At 43.3% G+C, this 21,322-nt stretch overlaps 2 protein-coding genes across 3 annotated transcripts; one reads left to right on the top strand and one right to left on the bottom strand.

Annotated features, from left to right (window-relative positions):
• Positions 1 to 1,075: 1,075 nt before the first annotated feature.
• seraf (Schwann cell-specific EGF-like repeat autocrine factor) lies at positions 1,076 to 4,210 on the top strand. Its single transcript, XM_019878770.1, has 5 exons — positions 1,076 to 1,407; positions 1,687 to 1,782; positions 1,871 to 1,975; positions 2,925 to 3,020; positions 3,980 to 4,210. Exons 1-5 carry the CDS (start codon positions 1,170 to 1,172, stop codon positions 4,090 to 4,092), a joined length of 648 nt encoding a protein of 215 aa, XP_019734329.1. The 5' UTR covers positions 1,076 to 1,169; the 3' UTR covers positions 4,093 to 4,210.
• A 60-nt stretch (positions 4,211 to 4,270) lies between these two features.
• vwde (von Willebrand factor D and EGF domains) lies at positions 4,271 to 21,059 on the bottom strand. Of its 2 annotated transcripts, XM_019878767.1 has the most exons (30): positions 20,796 to 21,059; positions 19,242 to 19,432; positions 18,816 to 19,047; positions 17,567 to 17,805; positions 17,393 to 17,482; positions 16,756 to 16,924; positions 15,604 to 15,818; positions 14,943 to 15,016; positions 14,474 to 14,750; positions 13,979 to 14,175; positions 12,881 to 13,656; positions 12,530 to 12,666; positions 12,276 to 12,446; positions 11,306 to 11,410; positions 11,119 to 11,233; positions 10,454 to 10,710; positions 9,911 to 10,130; positions 9,217 to 9,354; positions 8,566 to 8,763; positions 7,847 to 8,086; positions 7,260 to 7,355; positions 6,942 to 7,037; positions 6,753 to 6,848; positions 6,290 to 6,385; positions 6,095 to 6,190; positions 5,479 to 5,574; positions 5,244 to 5,339; positions 4,836 to 4,931; positions 4,654 to 4,751; positions 4,271 to 4,577 (listed from the first exon to the last, which is right to left on the bottom strand). In XM_019878767.1, the coding sequence occupies exons 1-30, from the start codon at positions 20,947 to 20,949 to the stop codon at positions 4,563 to 4,565; spliced, it is 5,076 nt and encodes a 1,691-aa protein (XP_019734326.1). In that variant the 5' UTR covers positions 20,950 to 21,059; the 3' UTR covers positions 4,271 to 4,562. The 2 variants fall into 2 exon arrangements, with proteins under 2 accessions (XP_019734326.1, XP_019734327.1); XM_019878768.1 differs by lacking the exon at positions 8,566 to 8,763 and having other exon boundaries at positions 4,274 to 4,577.
• Positions 21,060 to 21,322: the final 263 nt, after the last annotated feature.

The following is a 21,322-nucleotide window of genomic DNA, read 5'->3' as shown; positions in this document are numbered from 1 at the left end:
CGTTTTTCGGTCTGCAAACCTTTGTCATATGAACAAATGACACATTTAAAAAAAATGAAATAAATTTTCAGTTTAAAAAATGCATAGAGTGACCCAACATTCCCCCATTGACTGCGTTGTTTCCACTCCAGCTGACCTCCTCCAGCAGGTCATATAGGCTCAACGTTTCCTTTCCCTGTGCATTTGCAAATGACTTTTCCACATGTGCGCTTGTCTGCATAAACTGTTTTTTTCCTACTTGTGACATCCTTCACAACACCAAGTCAGACTGAAAAACATTTTCGGACGTCTGAAATGTTGAATAAAGGGTGCCAAAATAACAGTTGGGACCTTGGGACTGTTTTGACAAATGTACATTGTATTCTTTGATTTAAGGGTTAAAAAAATAGATGATAGACACGCAGGAAGATACAGCATAAAATATTGTGAAAATGTATGAGAAAAAAATGAAACTTTTGTGTAGGGCAAAGAAATGATGAAGAAGGCTTAGTCGCTCTCCTCCATTTTGGTTGCTTAGTTGTGCTGCCGGATTGTGTTTGTTTGAATGAGTAATGAGTGTGTGTATTTGCGATGGTAGATTTTAGATGCTTCTGATGTACCCATCCCATTTTTTTGAAGAAAAAAATCCACAAAGACAGCTGCCACTTGTCAAATTGCGACTAGAAATAGTGGCGTGAACGAAATTAAATGCTCATGCTAACAGCTAAGAGGCCATTTAACGGGGCCATTCAAAGTTAATTTTAATCAATTTAATAGCATCTTAAGTTTCAGGGTTGACAAAATGTGAATCTTAAACTAGTCAGGTCGAAATATTACTGTTAAATACTGACGTTATTGACATCAAATGCTAATGCGTGTTCAAAGTTGAAGCTAACATAGACAACTAGCCAGCTAAGAGGCCAAGTAACGGCGGCAGTGACAGTTAACTTTAATTTGATAACATTAATTTTATTGTACAAGTGCTTTAAAGTTGAAATGTTATGAAAATGTTAACGTTTACGGTCAAAGTCGCCCCCCCCCCCCTACCGAGGACCCTCCCCGCTAGCCAGCCACGCCCGCCTCCCCCGCACTGACCTCCCGCTTGTCTCCGGGCGTGCTACCGGGCAGCCGTGAGCTTACCGGTGGAATTCCTCCATTAGTGAACATTTTTTGCTCCCTCTGAGTCAGTCATGGGCTTTTTCGGGGGACCGGGATCAGCCACTGCGGCTTTGCTTCTGGCGGTGGTGTTGTGCGGGCTGTGTTGCAGCCGATGCTGGGCACGCTCGGACGCTCCTCGCGGGGTGGTCCTGGGCTTCGTTTTTGACCCGAAGGCAACATGCGAGCCGCCGTGCCAGCACGCGGGAGTATGCATCCGCAACGACACTTGCCTGTGCAGCCGTGGCTACGAGGGGGACAACTGCCAGTATGGTGAGGGAAAAAACTGTACCTCCGTGATCTGCTTCTAATTGACACCTGTATATGTTTTAATTTGAAAAAAAAAAGTTTATTTTCACACACTTATTTTCAATACATATATTTTCGCTTTTAAAACGTACAGAGCCACTAAAGTGATGGACTACTTTTCTCATCCTCATGATAAGCATATTTAAATATTTTTCCTTCATGTCACTTTAGGGGGTGCATATCATAGAATTTATTTTTAATGAAAAAACATAATTTAATTTGTTATCGATTGTGTGTACGCAGTCAACTGCTATCCTAAATGTAAAAACGGAGGTGTGTGTCTTCGTCCCGGGAAATGCAGATGTCCTGCAGGCTTTGGAGGGAGATATTGTCACAAAGGTAATAATTTTACATTATAAATTGTCACGCGCGCACAAAATTACGTTGTCCGAATATTGTTTGGGTTTTGTGTTGTTTGTGTGTGCAGTGACATGTGATGATGGCTGCTGGAACGGAGGCGAATGCAACGCTGTCAACGGAGTAGCCAAGTGCATCTGTCCCTCCAGCTGGACGGGCTCCAAATGCCAAGAGGGTTGGTGTTTTTTTTAAATGGGCCCACGTCCAATTACATTAGCACCTTGGCTCACCGGCAGCAAATGGTGCTCAGCAGTGGTTAGAGGAGTGAGAGAGGGAGGGGTGGGGGTCGGGGGGGGGGGCTTACTTCCTCAGCTGGATCCACAGGCCAGCATTCAGTCAACTGATCTCAGTGTTGCCACATAGAAAAGGAGGAATGATGTATTAAAATACAGTGAAACCCACTATATCACTGTTCATCGTTTGCATCCCAGCTGTGTTGCAGATTTTTTTAAACAATTGATTTTATGTGTTTTTTCCAGTGCGTATAAAAGTTTCAATTTAGGGTTCATTGCCGTTGCATTTTGTGCCACAACAGTAAGCATCAAGAGAAAGTCCCCAACTAAACTACACAAATTGTGTTTTTTTTCCCTACAGAACAGAGAGAATGTACTGTGAGCCTGAAAATATTGTTGTACGCCCTCTTTATCTCTTTTGCCACTCTGTGTGTGTGTTAAAATAGCAGTTGTTTGAAGGTTTATATTTACCATAACATGTTACTGTTCATTAGCCTGTTACATGTTAGCATTAAGTTAAAAGATAATTTGGTTTGATTGAATGTACAATGTTGAGTTCTCTTTTGTTTTATATGTCACTTATATCTACACTTCAACTGGGAGTGACTATCTTAAAGCAAGCACACTACGCTCTTATTTTGAGACCTGTGCATCATACCAAAGTGACCGTGAACACAGAGGAAGAATTTAAATGTCTTTTAATAAGCTTGGGCCATATATAAAGCATGTGGGAGGGCTTTTACAATGTTTTAATATGGTCTCTTTTAATAACAGATTTTCACCTATCACAAGGGAGACTAGAAAATATCCCCCCTGCGATAAACTGGGGTTCACTGTACAGACGATACATTTCTGCTGCGAATCATGCTTCTCTGGTGTGTTCCCCAACAGCCATTTGCCCGCAAGGCTGCAGAAACGGCGGCCTCTGCATGGCCCCTGGAATCTGCAGCTGTCCCGAAGGCTGGCTGGGAGGTGCCTGCCACATCGGTAAGCTCGAAAGCACACTGATTCCAAACAGTAACGGCCATAACATGACGGCACAATGCACCATGGGATATATTGCTTTTCCAGGGACCATTGGTGATTTATTAAGCTTCCTCCAACTGCGTGTTATGTGACTCTATTTTCTGGAGCCGGTCATGTAACCAGAGTGAGCAAAACTGTGGCTACAGCTGATGCTGATGCTGTTAGGTTTGGAGTAGAGGAAAACATATTGCCAGGATGTTGAATAACCCTGAAATTGTGGAGACTCAAGCATATTGGGATTCAAAAAAGGGACATTGTTAGCTAGCTAATCAATCTCAAAGTTGGCGAAGATGAAAAGTTAACATTGTCCTGAAAGTTAGTTGAGGAGCTTTTGTGAAGAAGCACTACCAATTATCATTGTTTATTTTTTTGTGATTTTTCATTAGCTATACAAACTAGGTAGCCCCAACAATTTTCTACCAGTAGCTTGTTGGGATAGACACATTATGTCTTCAAGTTTTGCCATGTTAACGCATGTGACGCATCGATGATGCAATTCTTCTGGTGATGTATGAGCTAAAGCCAACGTTAAGATCATCAACAGAGCTCCTGTGTAGCTTAAAAGTACCCGAGATTATTGAAATCATCACTCACCAAATTCGGTGAGGCCAATAGCGTTTACTATTCCAACTTCTGAATCGGCGAGGTGTCTTCTTTTTAGTTTCTGAATACTTTGATCTGCACGAGCCAACTGCTTGTACATGTCACAATCCTATCAGGTAGGAGTATTCCAAAACCTTCAGCTAGAAAAAAACGCAGGTGTTTTAACGAATTCAAGGCTCCCGCGCGCACATGTTCGCAGTTCACTGTTAATCGCCGGTATACCTTCATGGCTTCTCCATACCGCACCACCCAAAATACTTTTCTCATGGGATCTCCACGATTCAATAGGTCACCTATTTTGTTGATGTGTGTTGCAGCCGAGTGCGCTCAGCCGTGCCTGAATGGAGGAAAATGCATTTCCCCCAACAAATGTCGCTGCCGTCCCCCCTTCTTGGGCCCTCGCTGCGAGGAGAGGAAGAGGCGCTTCTAGGGCCCGAGAGGCCACTTTACTTTGTTCTCATTTATTCTCATTATTATTGTACAAACACTGCTTGCTTTGTGTTTCTGTTTATGAACTGTATTTTGTGTCATTAAATGAAGTGAACTCTCTAAACTGCATGTTGTGCTTAAAAACAAAAAAATCATTCAAACAAAAGGGGGAAAAAAATCATAGAAAATGTTAGTCTGTGACTTTGTAAAGATCAGTCAAAAAGCTCTGAAATGGCTGGCAACATGGGAAACAGATTTGAGAACGGCTGTCAGCGAATGAGTTAAAAGGCGGAATCCGCAACTAATGTGCAAGACCTAATGTGACAAAAGAAAGCTTTGAGGTAGAGGACCGGAAAGGGGACCAAAAAAGACAAAAGAAACACATCAAGTCTCCTCTAAGCAGCGCCATTGTAATAATATATACACACAATATACACCCACCCTCACAATATCCTTTGACTTCATTTTGCATCACGCTTGCGAGACCTGCAAAACACACAAAGGTACATTGAGATGAGATGGCTCGAACCCACCCGCCACTTTTCTACTATCTGGCACCGACCTGAATGGCGCACGTCAGGCCCTTGTATCCCCTCCGACAGTGGCAGTAGTCGGGCAGCACGCAGCGCCCCCCGTTTAGGCAGCGCTGTCTGCACACCGCTATATGTACAGCGCACAGCAAATGTCAGTGATTATGATTAGAAAACGCTAATATATCAACGCAATGTACTGTATGTGACTCACATGTCTGACAGTGCAGACCCTCCCAGCCAGTGGGACAGTGGCATGTGTTGGGCCCCACACACTCACCGCCATTTTTACACTTCTGTAGGCACACGGCTAAGACGACAAAACACTCAGCGTTTGTACAAGTAGTAGTCGTCGTAGTATTCGTAGTAGTTGGAATGATTTATGTTCCATTTTCATGATGCAAAGCACTTTGTTGCAGCCACGGTTATTTTTCTTGAAAGTGCATTAGGAATAAAATTGAGTTGACTTATTCGTCGAAGCAAGAGTTGGAGTGATCATATTACTTAGAAGGAATAGCTGTGTCGTAATAGTAGCAGTTAGTATTAGTGGTGAAATAGTACCGGTACTAGTTTTGAGGTGGTGGTCACAATATTGAAAGAAGAAAGAAGTTAGCGTACGTACGTATGTTACATCTGTTTCCCCTCCAGCCAGACGTACACGAGCACGTGTTGGCCCCCACACATTTGCCTTTGTTCATACATGTGGGCTCGCACACGCCTGCGACACAGACACACAAACATAGTCACGTTTTTTTTTTAGCGTTTGTGTATAATAAGCATGTGTGTGTGTGTGTGTGTGTGTGTGTGTGTGTGTGTGTGTGTGTGTGTGTGTGTGTGTGTGTGTGAGAAAGACTCACTCTTTTGACATCGTTTCCCCGTGTAGCCTTCAGGACAAGAACACACGTTGTTTCGCCTGCACTGACCTCCATTCTTGCAAGGTGGACTGCATACGGCTAACACACAAACACACTCACCGATATTGTGCATTGAAATAATAAAACCACAGTAAAAGTATAAATTGTGATTTTTTTTTTTTTTTTTGCATTTCCAAACATTACATTTTATAAGGAAAAAAGTGTCATCCAAACACAAAAAAAATACACAATACTGTATTAGGAAAGTATAAAAGTATGAAGACAATAACGACATTTTATGAGAATAAACCTTTAATTTTACTATGGAAAAACACATAAAAACAATGTCATTACATTGTAATTTAATTGGGGGGGAGGGGTTCTGTCATTTTTACCACAAGTCCAAAGATGAAAGAACGGAGAGAATCTATCATAAAAAAACATTTCTTTTATTTAATATCCATTAACAAATAATGAAAAAATGGGTGTTTAAGTCATAATTTCCACAATTGAAAAAGTTGTAATTTTGAGAAAAAACTAATATTCAGAATATAAAGATGTAATTTTATAAGATAAAAAGTCAAAATACCAGGTGAAAAAAAGGAATTTTCTTTCTCACCAATTTGACACTGCGAGCCGTAGAATCCGGCGGGACAAGTGCACACGTTTGGTTTGATGCACGTTCCTCCATTCAGACACACCGGATTACATTCAGCTATGCACACACACACACACGCACACAATGACTTCACTATTTCATATTATTATTATGATCAAAATAAAAATACCGGCTATGGGTTGTGTTGCATCATACCTGAGTTGCAGGTTGGACCATTCCAGCCTGGTTTACATTTGCACACGTCGGGAGAAACACACTCGCCGCCATTTTCACAGTGCCTGTTACAGACCACTGACACACATTTGACACAGTCATTTTAAATGGTTTATGAATTATGATGAAACAGCATTATTATAATTCTACCCTCTCAAAATTACAGAATAAAGTCTCTTATTTTCCAAGAATAGTAGATGTAATTTTCCCAGGAAAGTATTTTAGTGGGGGGGTATTTTGAGAATAACGTAAATTAATGAGAATAAAATTATAATTTAATAATAAAAAAAAATTGGAATATTGCTAAAATACTTTTACTTACTTATAATTTTACTACCTCAAAAAGGCACAACATTAGATATAAGCTGCCCTGACATGAATACAATTGCATTTTTCCTCCCAAATGCAAGACAGGAAAATAATAACCAAAAGAATAATATCTCACAGATTTGACATCTTGGTCCCACGTAGCCGTAGGAGCATGTACAAAGGTTCCTGGCAAGACACGTGCCTCCGTGTTGGCACGGTGGCTCACAGCTTGCTGTTCGGATGCCCCCCAAAAAAATAAAAAAGCAAAAAGACAGAAATATAAAAAGATTTCAGAAACACACGTGTTGTGATGTTGGCTTGTTACCTTCTTCACAGGTGGGGCCACCATAGCCTAGGGGGCATTCGCACACATTAGGACGCACACATCTGCCCTGGTTCTTGCAATCTGGTCGGCACACGGCTTGGGTGGCATGTACGAAACATAGAAAAGAGCTCCTCAATTAATAGTTGAAGAGGTTCACTTCAGGAAGATGTCGTCAGTCCATGAATGATTCGAAAAAGTCCTCACCAACTCACACTCAAATAAAAAGATGTATCATTCGACAATGGAGTATGCAGTTGAGATGAACTTTTTTTTTTTTTTTGGCGGGGGGGGCCTCCACGCTGTCTGTGTGTCACTTACCCATGTGACAGTTGTATCCGGTGTATCCCTCCTTGCAGGTGCACGTGTTGGGCTGCGTGCACTCCATGTTCCTCCCGCATTGAAACCGACACACAGCTGGACAACAGCAAAATGGTGGCTTCACTCACAAGGGGTACTATGTTTGAAATTGTTCCTTATCCATTAGAGCAGTGATAGGGAGTGGTAAGTAGGCACTCTCTCTTGCAGGGATGGGCAAAGGGGAGCTTAGGGCGGATCGATTGATTGATAAATAAATGAATACATTCTTTTTTCCCAACCCTCAAAACTGATAAACATCCAAAATATGTTTTCCAAAAAAAAAGGGGGAAATGGGAAAAAAAAAATCCTGGATATTTTTAAAAATAGAAAGTATAAAAAATATATATATATATTGGGGTTAAAAAAAGAAAAAGAAATCAGCAAATATGCAAATCCACGGGTGCCAAACTTGAATGTGCCATACATTCTTAATTCAATAATTAAAAAAAGTTTGTAGGTATATACTCCACAAAAAAAAAAACAACAAAAAAAAACATTTTATTGTTTCTGTTTTAATTCTGTGGCCCCCTGCTTTATGGCGAGCCTACCTTTGCACGTTACTCCATCGCCCGTATATCCGTACGGGCAGGGTCCGGGGCTTCTGTCCAAATAAGACGAAGAAGCTCTGCGTGGGTTGGCAACGGTGTCGCCTGGTCTCTTGCTTCTGTCGAGGGACCGCCTGGGTAAGGTGGGGGATGATGAAAATGAGGAGAAGGTGGTACGCATCATCTCCCTGCCTGAATTCATTCTGCTGATGGGAATTTGTTCAGCAGCGACGCTCGCCTGTCCTGCAAAACACTGCAAGTTAGAAAAGATGACTTGAAAAGAAAGCACAATAGCCAAACAACTGAGATAATGCAGTGGCGTAAGTGTGCACCCCCTCATGATTTGAGATGTATATTAAAATTTATGTGAAATGGGAGGTGGCAAAGATATTCATTCGGTTTAATTCAATGAAGTTTCTTTTTAATTTCATTTAATTGAACTGAATTAACTTCATAACATTTGATTGTAGTATATTTGACTTCTTTTACCCTGCTGTCATCCAAGTCACCCCATGTCAGGTTACATTAATAATAAGCGAATGTATAATAACTAAAATAATCAATCTATCACCCCATTTCCATGGAGACCATGAGATTCGAATTATATTTAATGCAAGTTACCTCATCTGTGCTATTCTACTAAATCAAATAAAACAAAATATATTGTAATTAAAATAAAACCAAATATAATCCAATCAAAACAAATCGAATTGCATCCTCACCTGATGGCGTGCAAGCGGTCCCGTTGCCCTGGAGACCAAGTGGGCAGGGTCCACAGACAAAGCCTGCCGCCACATGGGGGCTTGGGAAACATTGGACACCAGGGTGGCAAGGCCTTTGGGAGCAGGGCGATGGCGGCGGGGCTCGGGGTCTTGGGGGTAAGGGCGTCATGCTTGCCGGTATCACAGTCCCTTTAAAGGCTAAAAGAATTTCAGAAACTAAAATATCAATTAATTAAAAAAAAAAAAGAATGAGTCATTACAATAATGCTAATATCCATCCATTTTCTAATGTGCTTATCCACACGTCATGGGTGGGCTGGAGCCTATCCCGTCTGTCTTCCGGCAGTAAGTGAGATACTCCCTGAACTGGTTGCCAGCTAATTTCAGGGCACACTTAGACGATCACAATCACAATGAGGGTTAATTTAGAGTTTTCCATGAACCCGCCATGCATGTTTTTGGAATATGGGAAGAAACTGGAATACCCGGAGAAAACCCACGCAGGCATAGGGAGAACACGCAAACTCCACACAGGAAGGCCGAGCCAGAATTGAACCATGCGCCGCTGCACTGTGAGGCAGACGTGCGAACCAGTCTCACACGAATATAATTAAATTAATAATGTTTAAAATAAAATCCAAGAGGACTCACGAATGCAAGCGATGCCATCACCGGCATATCCACGTGGGCAGAGTCCGCAGGAGAAGGAGCCCAGAGTATTGATGCAGTCCACTCCGGGGTAGCACGGACTAGAAACGCACTCGTCCACGTCCTCTCGACACGTTCCACCTGAGCACACCCACCACATGCTGACGTCACAACTTAAACAAGCAAACAAGCAAAATCTAAAAATACAATAATATATCCATCTATTTTCACACGTGTGCTGGAGGCTATGCCAACTAAATTTAGGCGTGTTCACCCTAGACCTGTCATATGATAACACAATATATGAATTTGAGGTGCAGTATTACTTTTGACCACTTGGTGTTGCAATCCTCACTTTCGACATTGTAGTATCTGTGACGTTGAATGTGTGTGCACCTTTAAAAGGCGGCCATGGCCAGTTGAGTGACGGAGAAGTCAGCAAATGAAAATGTTGGCTGATAACTGGCTGAACCTTTAGCCACTCTACCGAAACACTCCATGTGGAAAAATAATCTTTGCACAATCCTGAGATACAGCAAATAATTGCAATCGTATCTGGGCAGTAAAGCTGCAAAAAGTGAAACGCTATGTAGTCCCACAGCCGGAATCCCCTGGAGTTAATTGCAAGTGGTGAAAACAACTCCAACTCCACGTTTGCCATAATATTTTGTCTCTTGACAGGCCTATGTCAAGTGACCTGTCATTCCGGGTGGGCAGATGCACGTGAAGGAGTCGGGTCCGTCCACGCAGCGTCCCAGCCTGCAGGGGTTGGGTTTGCAGTCGTCCACGTCCACCTCGCACCGCTGACCTGTGAACCCGCTTGGGCAGGCACACGTGTACTCACTGCTGCCGGCGGGCGCGTTGACGTCACTTACGCACAAGCCGCCGTTCGCACACTCGCATGGACGCACCAACACCTGCGAGCAAATGCCAGTTGTCAAAACATTTCATTTTTAAAATGGGCATGAAAAGTTCGAATGTGAACGGAAAAGGGATTTTGCGTCGCTGTCCAGGCTCTAATTTTAATATATATTGTACAAATCGCAATTGACTACAAGTCACAGGACGAGTGTAACGACGAAAAAAAATGTATGAGTTATAGTCTGAAAAATACGGTAATGTGTAAAATGCTGATTGCATATGTCGATTGTATTTAGGATATGACAGGACTCTAGTTCATATGCACGAATTGCTTGAGTGGTCAGTGCATAGGAAAGGTGGTAAAGCTAGGCTGCCATACATGCAAGGAAGCAGAGGTCTCGGCATGGCAGTTGTCCGTAACGGTAAAGTCGAAGCTGTAGGTGTGCGTTTGCTGGGGCGTGGCCTTCCACCGGATAAGGCCAGTCGGAGACAAAGACACGCCCTCGGGACCCGAACGGAGAGCAAAGACCACCGGTGAGCCCTCGGGGTCCCGAGCCTGCAGCTGGTAGATGAACTCCTCCCCTTGGAAGGACCACAGGAGGGAGGGCAAGGGTGCCAGTGTGGGGGGTTCGTTCTCTGTTGACCGACGAAGAAGCAGAAAAGTCCAAATGACAAACTTTATTTGACATTTTTTTTATATTTGACTTTTTTTTTTAATCTTTTTTTTTTTTAACTCAGCTTTAATTTGAGCTTACTTTACTGTATTTTTTCCACCATTTTTTTATTTTACTGTATGTTTTTTTACATCATATAACTGATTGATTGAACTTTTTTTACTTTACCTGATTGTATTTGCTTTATTTTACTTGTTTTTTTATCTAATTATTTTAGTTCATTTTAGTACACAATATTAGTATACTGTAATTTATGTCACAAATATATTTTAGATGATGTACACAAACGTGTGTGTGTGTGTGTGCGTGTGTGTGTGTGTGTGTGTGTGTGTGTGTGTGTGTGTGTGTGTGTGTTTGTATTCTGGCGTACCGTGGCGGGCGGTCCAGTCATGCTGCGAGACGTTCGGTCGACAGGCCAGGCAAGGGTTGAAGGGATGCGACTGGCCTCCATCATAACAGACGCCATCGATGCTGCACGTCTTCTCCTTGGCAGTGGTCATGTGAGGTCACACGTTAGTAGAGTCCGTAAGTTGAAAGAAGAGCTCAAAAGTTCTTACCCTGAGGGTGCAGAGAGGGTCGGCTTGGGGGCCACACAGGTGACACGCTCCGTCATACACGGTGATGACTTTAGCGTTACTGAAGCTGTAACCGTCGTTTGACACCTGACGAAAACGAATGCAGATAAACTTGTGATCGTTGGGAAAACATTCACATATGCTGTTACCAAGGAAGTAAAAAACGATTTCCAGGGTAAAAGTCATGATGTACAGTAAAGCTTCCCAGGTATCCCAAAAACTTGAGGCCGGAACAGAAGACACTACATCGTATTCAGAGTGCAATATTATTGTTTTGAACTTTTATTGTATTTTGCTGAGTTTTACTGCATATTATCTGACTTTACTGCATTTTATAGAATTTCACTTCATTTTGGTTACGGTAATTTTGAATCCTGTGTATTGTATTATATGAAGTTGTATTCAATTTATTTCATTTCCTCATATTTTATTGTATAATACTTGACTTGATTGGAATTTACACTGCATTTTATTGTATTTCACTTCATATTATTTTACTGTATTTTGGTTTAGTTTAGGTTTTGTGTATTTTATTGTATTTTACATGATTTAATTTTGCCTTAATCTACTTTATTTTGTTACATTGTTTTATTTGCAGTTACCTGATGTTTTAATTTATTGTATGTTATGTTATATTTCATTTCATTTCATTTTATTGAACATAATTTTATTTTTCCCGAATTTATGTGATCTTATTTTATTTTAAACATTTGATTTTACTTGGTGTTATTTTAATGTATTGTATATTATTTGTTAACTTTTATGGAATGTATTTATTTTATTTTATTAAAATGTAATAATTTAAAATAAATCCACAATATTCCATTCCATTCTAGCCTATTTTAATAAAGGATGTGATGCTGCCGCTGGAATATATATACCGGTATATAAAAAAGAAAAAAAAAAACTCCCAAACATCAACAACAACAATATTAACCAGGTCTGTCCTCACCTTGACCTGCCAGCGGGCCAGGAATGGTCGCTTTGTCAACGCTCCGGATGCATCCACGCCTGCAGTGGCTCGACCGACTTCCAGAGGGAGGCGGCACTCCACGGCCGTCACACCCATGAAGGTGGCAGCGACAAAATGAGGCTCGGCCACAAGCCACTTGCCTCCCACCAACTCATGGCAAGTCAACAAGACATTAGAAGACATTCATCTCGACACAGAAAATAGCAGAAAAACAAGAAGCGAACAGGAAGTACCTTTTCTTGGACGAACTCGCATTTGAGCTGATGGCCATCCTTGAAGCCGACACCTGAAACGCGAATGTTGGAGCAGTCGTCATCACGAATGTTGCATAGGCCTCCTGACTCCAGATCCGTGATCTCTGGAGTGTGCTCTGAAACACACACACGCACGCACGCACGCACGCACGCACGCACGCACGCACGCGCACACACACACACACACACACACACACACACACACACAAAAGATGACAAATCCAATCAATGCTAAGACCAGTACTTATTTGGTACTCTATCAGTTGGCATTCTGATACAATTATTGTTCAGACTGTGCAAGAGCCCCCACCTCAGTGTGTTTTGCCTCACCAGACAAGATGCTGCAGTCGTAGGCTCCAAAGCCGGGAAAGCAGACACATCCCCACTCCGAACACTGCCCGTTTCCGTTGCACAAATTGGGACACTTGAGCACAGACACTGCGTCTTGGTGGTCCCAGAGATCCCGGTGGGGCAGTCCCCCGAGGCCCTCCTCCACCAGCCGCCTCTCGCACTCGTTCTCTAGCAGGGGCAGGACAGCATCCAGCCAGGATCGTTCGTCCTTTAGCCGCACGTCGCTGACACACATTTCCACCGCGCCGCCAACCACGTCGGCACCGAGGAGACCGAAGCAGCCCAGGGCCAGGCTGGAGTTGGCGACCGCTTCCCAACACTCAGCCTGTGCCTCATTCTCAGTCAACCCGGAGGGCGTCGGCCATGTTAAATCAATGTCTACACGAGTGTCGGGTTCGTGGTCTTTGGAGAAGAAATAGGCGAAGCTCTCCAGGTCAGACTTGTTGAGGCTTTGGTGTAGGGGGCTGGGGATGGATTGATGGGTGTACCTGCCCCACCGCTTGGATAGAGGAGCCCTGGAGGGTTGTGCTGGTCGTTCCTCTACTGAGCCAATGTACTCGGCCGTGACGTCCAAAGATGGGATGATGGCAGGGAAGCGCAAGTTCCCATGGAGAGAACAGGTTTCGTCCGGGGAACCCATGGATGCTGCCCCAATTAGGGCAAATGATTGACAGTCACAGAATATGCCAGAATTTCGTGCAGGCGACGATGATGGTGGTGGTGCGGTGTCAAACAGGCTGCTTCCCGGACGGAGCCTAGCAGAAGGGAAAAAGATGCGTTCACACTCAGCGTTACAATTCAATTCAGTTCACAATGGTATGGTTCAGATTGAGATGTACGTAAGATGGCAACAGCCACAAACGTATTGGACATTTTGAGACCTTGAACTGAGTTCATCGCACAGTTTGGTAGAAACGAGGGCTAATACTGTGTACTGTAGTGAACTCAACAAAACCATTCTGCATCCTACGGACAGTTCGTTAATGTACAGTTTTGATCTGACGCTTTACAGTGGCATTGTGTATCGAACCGAATCATACTGCTTGGTGGAAACGAGTGCTTCCATGGCACACTGACCTCCAATGAAAAATAAAAGCCTGCAAATCCTCCATTGTAGTTCCTGCTGAGGAAAGGAAGTCATTGTTGGGCCGTCCGTCGAAGGTGCCGCAAAGACCCTCAGTGTGGCCCCTGTCTGAACCGGGGGCCCTCAGCGTCAGACTCAGACCCCAATCTGCCACGTCGGCACGTACCATTGCTCCGGATGAGAAAGTCAACTGTGGTAAGGGTGGAAAGCACAGGTGTCAAACTCAATGCTCATGGGCCAGATCGGTCCCTTTGCATCATTTTATGTCCGGGTGCGAAACTTGTTTTCATAAGGCAACTTTTTGTCCCATCAGGTTTCAGCCTCTGTGTGTTGCCATGGCAGTTAAATCAGCCGAAACAATCTGTTTTTTGTCTGACAGAACACTGGACTGTCTTAAACTACGGTATATTAGCAATGGGATGGTTTCTCTAAATGCTTAAAAAGTAACCCCCAAAAGGTGAGTGAGTGTCAAGTGTGCCGACACTCACGGTGATTTTGCGCCGCTGGTAGGCCTCATGGATCCGCACCCCGCTCTTGCGCAATTCTCGCTTCTTCACTGAGAGGCGAGGTTTGGTTTGGCCGAAGTCGCCGTCGCACATGTCCAAAATGACCACGTCGTTGCCATCGCGGGCCGCCACGCCGCACGCACACGTAGTGGGCGCCCTCCCATCACCCCCGCACTCCCACTGCCGCACGTGTACCTCAAAAGGCCAACGTGCACTCCTGTACAGCACGAAGGTGCCCACCTGGTAATTGTCGTAGCGCCTGTGAGGCGGAAGACACAACTCTATTAGCACTCTATAAGATTATTCTTTACAAGAACATTTTACTGACAGCAATGGGGTCATTCAATACAATGTAAAGAAGTGAAACTGATTCAGTGATTATTTCCAATGAGGAAAAATTTTATTTTTCATGGTATTGCGAATGTCATGGCTGGAAAAAAAAGTGAAGTACCTGCCATCAAATGTGACGATGTGAGGGTCAGTGAAGGAGTAACAGTACGCTGAAGGTATATCCTGCACTTTGATCTACAAAAAAAAAAAAATCCATCCATCATTTAAATTCCTGATATAGAACAGAATAGCTTGAATCTTACCACCTTATTTTCTGAACACATTTTAAGTCCCTGTAACTTGAAAATAAATGTCTTTTGAATTTAACACACCGCAAATTTGAATTATTAAAAAAAAAAAGCCCTATTATATAAAATGGGCCTTCAAAATTGTTAAAAATCAAGCCCTCATCTCCACTCTTACATGCTGTGGGCGTGAAACGCCACCCCACTGAAAAATAGATGCCACTTGGTCAACTTGTTTCTTATGCTTCGACATCCCTACCTGTTTGAGCTGTGAAAAATATACCTGCTTAAAAAAATTCCCACCGGGTCTCATCGTGGGGATTCCAGTCGAGCTCAATGCTGCCTGGCATGTTGTGGCACAATTTGATACACATGCAAAGCCACTCTATATTCGAACCAACCTGTCTAGGGTTATAACCATTAAAAAACAATGGTGTAGAAATGTTACATACAGCAGAGGCGCGATTGATAAACGGTGGTTTCAAGAGTACAGCAAGTGTTGACTTTTGACAGTCAACTCGTCCTGATTTAATTTACCTGAACAGGCTCTGGCGCATAACCGTTCCACACAAAGTTGCTGGTGACGAGGGGCCGGACAGAGATGTTAGTGGTCCGATCGCCATCTCTGACGAAGTCGGTGACCGCGGTGTAGTGGACCACAGCACGGCCACACACGCCATCCTGGCACGGAGCCCCGGTTAAGTCCACTGAGCACGAGGACAGGGACACGTCGGAGCCCAGCACCGCCTCATCTATAACTCACATTTTCATGTTACATTATCGATAATTGCTTGAGGGTTTGAAATTAAGCAACTTCCCAGACATGAAGGCACTACAGTACTGGACTTATATGGATTATACTGGACATGTCAGGATGGAAATAGCTAATTCAAGAAAATGAAGATACATTCCACAACATAATATAATAAATGAGAATTGAAAAAAAAATACAGTTCAGAAAATGGATGGGTGGAAGAAATGTATTCAAGGACCAAAGAAAGCGATTGGAACAGTGCATCTATCCATCCACCCATTTTCTGATGCGCTTATCCTCACAAGGGTCGCGGGGCGTGCTGAAGCCTATCCAAGCTGTCTTTGATCAGTAGGCGGGGGACACTCTGAACTGGTTGCCAGCCAATCGCAGGGCACACATAGACGGACAACCATCTGCACTCACACCTGGGGAGAATTTAGAGTGTTCGATTAACCTGCCATGCACATTTTTGGAATGTGGGAGGAAACCGGAGTACCCGGAGAAAATCCACACAGGCACGGGGAGAACATGCAAACTCCACACAGGAAGGCCGGAGTCGGAATCGAACCCTGCACCTCTACACTGTGAGGCCGACACGCTAACCAGTGCACCACCTGTGATTTTCCTCAGAATGTTATTTATGATGTGCAAATAATGTTAAAAAAAAACAAAGGACAACTAAACAATTATATGAACCAATGAACCAAGGTAAAATACATAAAATATGACATTTAAAAAATTATTCTAATTTATAAAATTATTGAATACATAAACATCTAATTAAATAGATATACACACTTGCATATCATTAGTAAGCAGGAGATGCTCATCAAAGTTGATGCATCTTATCTCAAGAGAATAAGCTATGTGTGTCATGTGTAACATTTAAATAAATGGTACTAGTCTTGCAGGTTCCTAAGTGTTTGTATGGTCACCATGGCTGTTTGTTCCGAGCGTCAAGGAGATAGCGCAACGTCTTGACTGAGAAGAGGAGGATGACGATGATGACGGCGACTCTTGCAGACACGGGACGGGAACGGTGCTCTCAATCATCAGCTCGTACAGCTTCCCGTCCTCGGACAGGATGCTCATCTCCGGTCTCAGCTGCACTTAGCGCAGAAAATAGTCTCAGCTCATATGCACTTACGGTTACAAAATAAATAATATCAATGTATAAAATAACAATAAAACTATAAATATAGTTGCTATTTTAAAACTAAGTCCGTATACCGTCCACAAATACATATCAACATCCAGTTTATAGCTTTCTATACTATGTAAAACTTTGTTTTGTTGTGCATTTTCTCATTGTTTCATACAATTGTTATTATTGTTATTATTATGAGTTATTTTGTCAAATAATGTAGGCTAAAATGCATTAAATATACAAAATGTATCATGTCTACATAAAAAATCAAACATTACATCCATGTTTTACATTTAAAAAGGGTCCTGAACATCGGTAAAAGTTGCTAAATACTGCTAAATACCTTCATCGACTTAATCTGCTAACCCTAAAAATGTGTCAAAACCCAAAAGTAATGTCGATGAATGAAAAATGCGGAATTGTACCCGAATCCCAGCAAAGAATTCTTGACTTTCCACTGAAGCACCGTGGACATCCGGAGAGTCCAAAAAGAAGCTGTAGACGGAGCAGTGAATCTGAGAGAAAGACATTCATTCAGAAAATACTTGACAAAACTGATTGACTTCTTTGATTTTTCTTTTGATGAAGTGAGGCTTAACCTTGTCTCCCAGACGGAGGTTGAAGCCATCCAGCTCGATGAGGGCCCACGTCTGGATGGTCGTCTCCCGCTTGAGCTCCTCCCGCTTGCCCTGAGGTGAGGCTCGGGACCAGGCCACCACGTGGCCCAGCGAGCTGCTGGAATTGTTGGAGCTGCTGGAGAAGCTGCACTTCAGATGCACGCCACCTGATGTCCACTCAGGAGTGATCACGAGCTTGGACGGAGCGGCAGGCTGCTTGACTGATTGATAGAAATGAAGAAGAAAGAACGGCCATGGATACATACATGTACATCTGCCCATTGTTCTCTATGGTAGTCCTCAGTAAATTATTAACTAACTAAGTAACCAACAACCAAGTAGGGAACTAACAACCAACTCGTAAAGCAACCAACAATCCAACTAAATATCCAAACAATTAACCATCCAAAAAACAAACTAACCAAGTTAAAACCATTTAACGAACCAAACACCCTTCTACTTACCGGTAAATAAATAAGCAACCTTATATCTTCCCAGTCATCCAACATTCCAAACTATCATACAAATTGTCCATCCATCCACACAAATCACAAGTTTTTCACCATACCAACGATCCATCCATCCATCCATTTTCCAATCAGCTTTATTCTCACAAGGGTCGCGGGGGTGCTAGAGCATATGCCAGCTGTCTACGGGTCGAAGGCGGGGGACACCCTGAACCGGTTGCCATCCAATCGCAGGACACACAGACGAACAACCATCACACTCACATCTAGGGACAATTTAGAGCGCTCAATCAGCCTGACATGCATGTTTTGGGAATTTGGGAGGAAACCGGAGTACCCGGAAAAAAAACACGCAGGGACAACATGCAAACTCCACACAGGAAGGCCGGAGCTGGGATCGAACCCACGATCTCGGCACTGTGAGGTCAACGCACTAACCATTGGCTCACCAGGCCGCCCCATACCGACTAATCATCTTAAAAAACTAACGACAAATTCATGAACCACATTAACATCCAAATAATATCCAAAGAACGTTTTCATCCAATCAACAAACTAACCAAACGGCCAAGTAACTAACGTCAAGTAATTAACCCACCAACCACCCAAATAAATATCCAACCAAACACCTTCCTACCCTTTTCTTGTAAAAATTACGGTGTCTCGTCATATTGAATTGAAGAGGTTTGTTGATCCGCCTCCTACTTTTGTCCATTTAGTTGATGTACGTTCTTTGTGTGGCCATATTTACAGATGTAGAGTACCTTGTGCACAGTAACCCATGCATCCCTGAGTGGGCTGCAGCAAGTAAACGTAGAATTCTCCACAGTTGCGTACGGACACCGGGATGCGGAAGAGGCAGCATTCCTTGCTGCTGCTGGGGAACAACTGCCAGGCGGCGCAGGCGGTCAAATGTCGAAGTTCCAGAGGACCCGGCAGCGACTCGCCTTCTCCCAGGGAGAGCCACACCGGAGCCTGGGTCCCGCAGTGGTTCACCTATCACAAGCGGCAAAGCTTCATTCAAGTGCACTCCACTCCCCAAATGTTTGTTTCTTTAAAGTCAGCCCCCAAAGCATTTATAGCGACATGAGACTTGATTGACATGTCTATCATAAGTTGACCCAGAAAAAGTCTCAAGAAGCTATATGCCTGCCATTTTGCTTGGCATTTTGACGGATGGGAATTTATACCTCCACACACCGGGTGGGCATGCTGGCGGGCTTGTTGAAGATTTGGAACTGGTACCATCCTGGCGTCAGGGAATGGTCGCAGACAAAGTCCCGCAGCGATGACTGCAGCAGCCAGCTGGAGCTGAAGGTGGTGCTGCGGTATGGGTTCTGTAGGACCTCATGACCCCCCGGAGCACACTCGGGAGGAAGCGCTGGAAATGGAGACAATCAATAGCGGTGATCAATACATGGAACAACCCTTCATTAGCGACACCTTCAGCCATTTAAATGGGATCACGATTCAGCGTGAAAATCGTGACCTCTGCATCCTTCTTTAATATCACAAAGGTGAGAAGGAGCCTCAGGTGATAGCCTAACAGACAGGTGGAACAGACCTTATGGAGGTGCACCGCGAGCACGGTGTGTCACTGACAGCTTCGGCACCTGTCCGCATCACTCTTTATTCCGCCCCTGTCCTCACCTGACTGCACAGTAGCCTTGGATGATAGCTTTGGAGTGTTTTGCAGCAATAGATGCACTTTATCCTTCAGCGTACATTCAATATACTGTAGTACAGTGATGAGCAACTTAAAATGATAAAGGCGACTCCAGTTTTTCTACAAGTGCTACTGGTGGGCCATAAAGGACCACACATTTCCGAATCAGATGTCTGACAAAAATATAATTTGAAACATGGATAAAATATGAGCAAAATATATGCTTTTAATATGTATAAATGTTCATAATACATTCTCGATGCATGTATAAAAGATCCACTATCCTAACTCAACAACAAAGTGTTTGCAGCAAACGTTAAAATAACCACATTGATTTTTTTTTCCCCCAGTGCATGGGGCTCTGGTATAAAAATTACCATTCAAGAAAGGCACAAAACTACTGCACAACAAAACCAACATTAAAGGCAAGATTTCATCTTGTGCGTTTTTCTAAAAAAAAAAAAAAAAAAAACTCACTCAAAATGTTAATATTATCGAGGTACCATGTTTATCCTGCATGTCATTCCAAAACCGTTTAAAATTATTCAGCCTACTCACATTAAAGTATAGGGCAGTGTAACAATATCGATAGCGAAATCTGCCATCTAGTGTTGAATGGTGATATTACGATTCAACACCCATGCATACTTGCGATTTGGCAGCCACATATTCGCAAAATCAAATTTCTTTTCAATGTGCTTTTAATTTGAGGGGAGCGGCTTCAAGAGTGGAGTTGTCTGGATTCAACCTTTGCGGCTTCCTGTCATCACGGGAAACATAGTCAAATAGACGAAGAAAAAAAGAATTGTTGTCAAACATTATTTTGCTATTGTGGCAGTAAATTAAAAAATGACAAGGGACATGATGCTATTAGGCTAACAATTGTTACTTTAGTACATTACAGTGTCTGTATTGCTTTAATGTCCACTTACAGGTGTTGAATCATCGGGACTTTTATTTTATTGTTGATTGTCTATTACTTTAATGTCTCTCGGAAGTATTCCCTGTCTGTTATTGACAAACATTACGAGATTGTCGAAAATAATCCCACATTTTAGAAGAAGTGTGCCGAACGTACCCGTTTGCGCGCGCACTAAATTGGGGAGCACAAACGCGACGACAGCCACAAGTTTGACAAGCGTCCCAACGCCAATGCTCATCGTCCTCCTCACTCTGGTTCCGGTCGAGGTAAATCCTTCCGCGCTCTCCGCCCTCCTCGTCACCCCACACATCGTGTAGCGTTCTCGGTTTACGCGTGGAAGTGGAAGTGGGAGTTCGGCTTCGGTGTCCCCGAACTACAGCCTGGAGGCAGGCTGGGCTCACTGCGTCAGGCGCAGGGAACGCCGGGAGGGGCGGGAGCGTCACAAAGACCCAGCACCGCCGATATTTTTAACCTCCAAAAAACATACGTTGGGACTTTGGGACACACAAAACCCACTCCGCGTGTGTGTCAAAAGTACTCAAGTACTTAAGTAGAAGTACAGATATTAGAACGTAAAAATAACATTGATAAAATGAGTACTGATTCAAATCTGACGTAAAATTACAGATCCTTAACGAAATGCAGTGCAAAAATGAAAATGAATGTTGACGGTCAATTATCAG

This window comes from Hippocampus comes, unplaced genomic scaffold, assembly GCF_001891065.2.
Source record: "Hippocampus comes isolate QL1 unplaced genomic scaffold, H_comes_QL1_v1.1 scaffold315, whole genome shotgun sequence".
NCBI classification, from domain to species: domain Eukaryota; kingdom Metazoa; phylum Chordata; class Actinopteri; order Syngnathiformes; family Syngnathidae; genus Hippocampus; species Hippocampus comes.
The sequence above is the reverse complement of the archived record's forward strand: the minus strand, read 5'-3'. Positions and strand labels throughout refer to the sequence as shown.

Coding starts and splice junctions, on each gene's coding strand:
- seraf (XM_019878770.1), top strand. CDS start 1,170: ATGGGCTTTTTCGGGGGACCGGGATCAGCCACTGCGGCTTTGCTTCTG. Junction 1,408..1,686: donor GGGGGACAACTGCCAGTATG/GTGAGGGAAAAA, acceptor GTGTGTACGCAG/TCAACTGCTATCCTAAATGT. Junction 1,783..1,870: donor AGGGAGATATTGTCACAAAG/GTAATAATTTTA, acceptor TTGTGTGTGCAG/TGACATGTGATGATGGCTGC.
- vwde (XM_019878767.1), bottom strand. CDS start 20,949: ATGTGTGGGGTGACGAGGAGGGCGGAGAGCGCGGAAGGATTTACCTCG. Junction 15,819..16,755: donor GCTCGGAACAAACAGCCATG/GTGACCATACAA, acceptor TGTGAGTTATAG/ATGAGGCGGTGCTGGGCTCC. Junction 4,932..5,243: donor GGGAAACAGATGTAACATAC/GTACGTACGCTA, acceptor TTGTCGTCTTAG/CCGTGTGCCTACAGAAGTGT.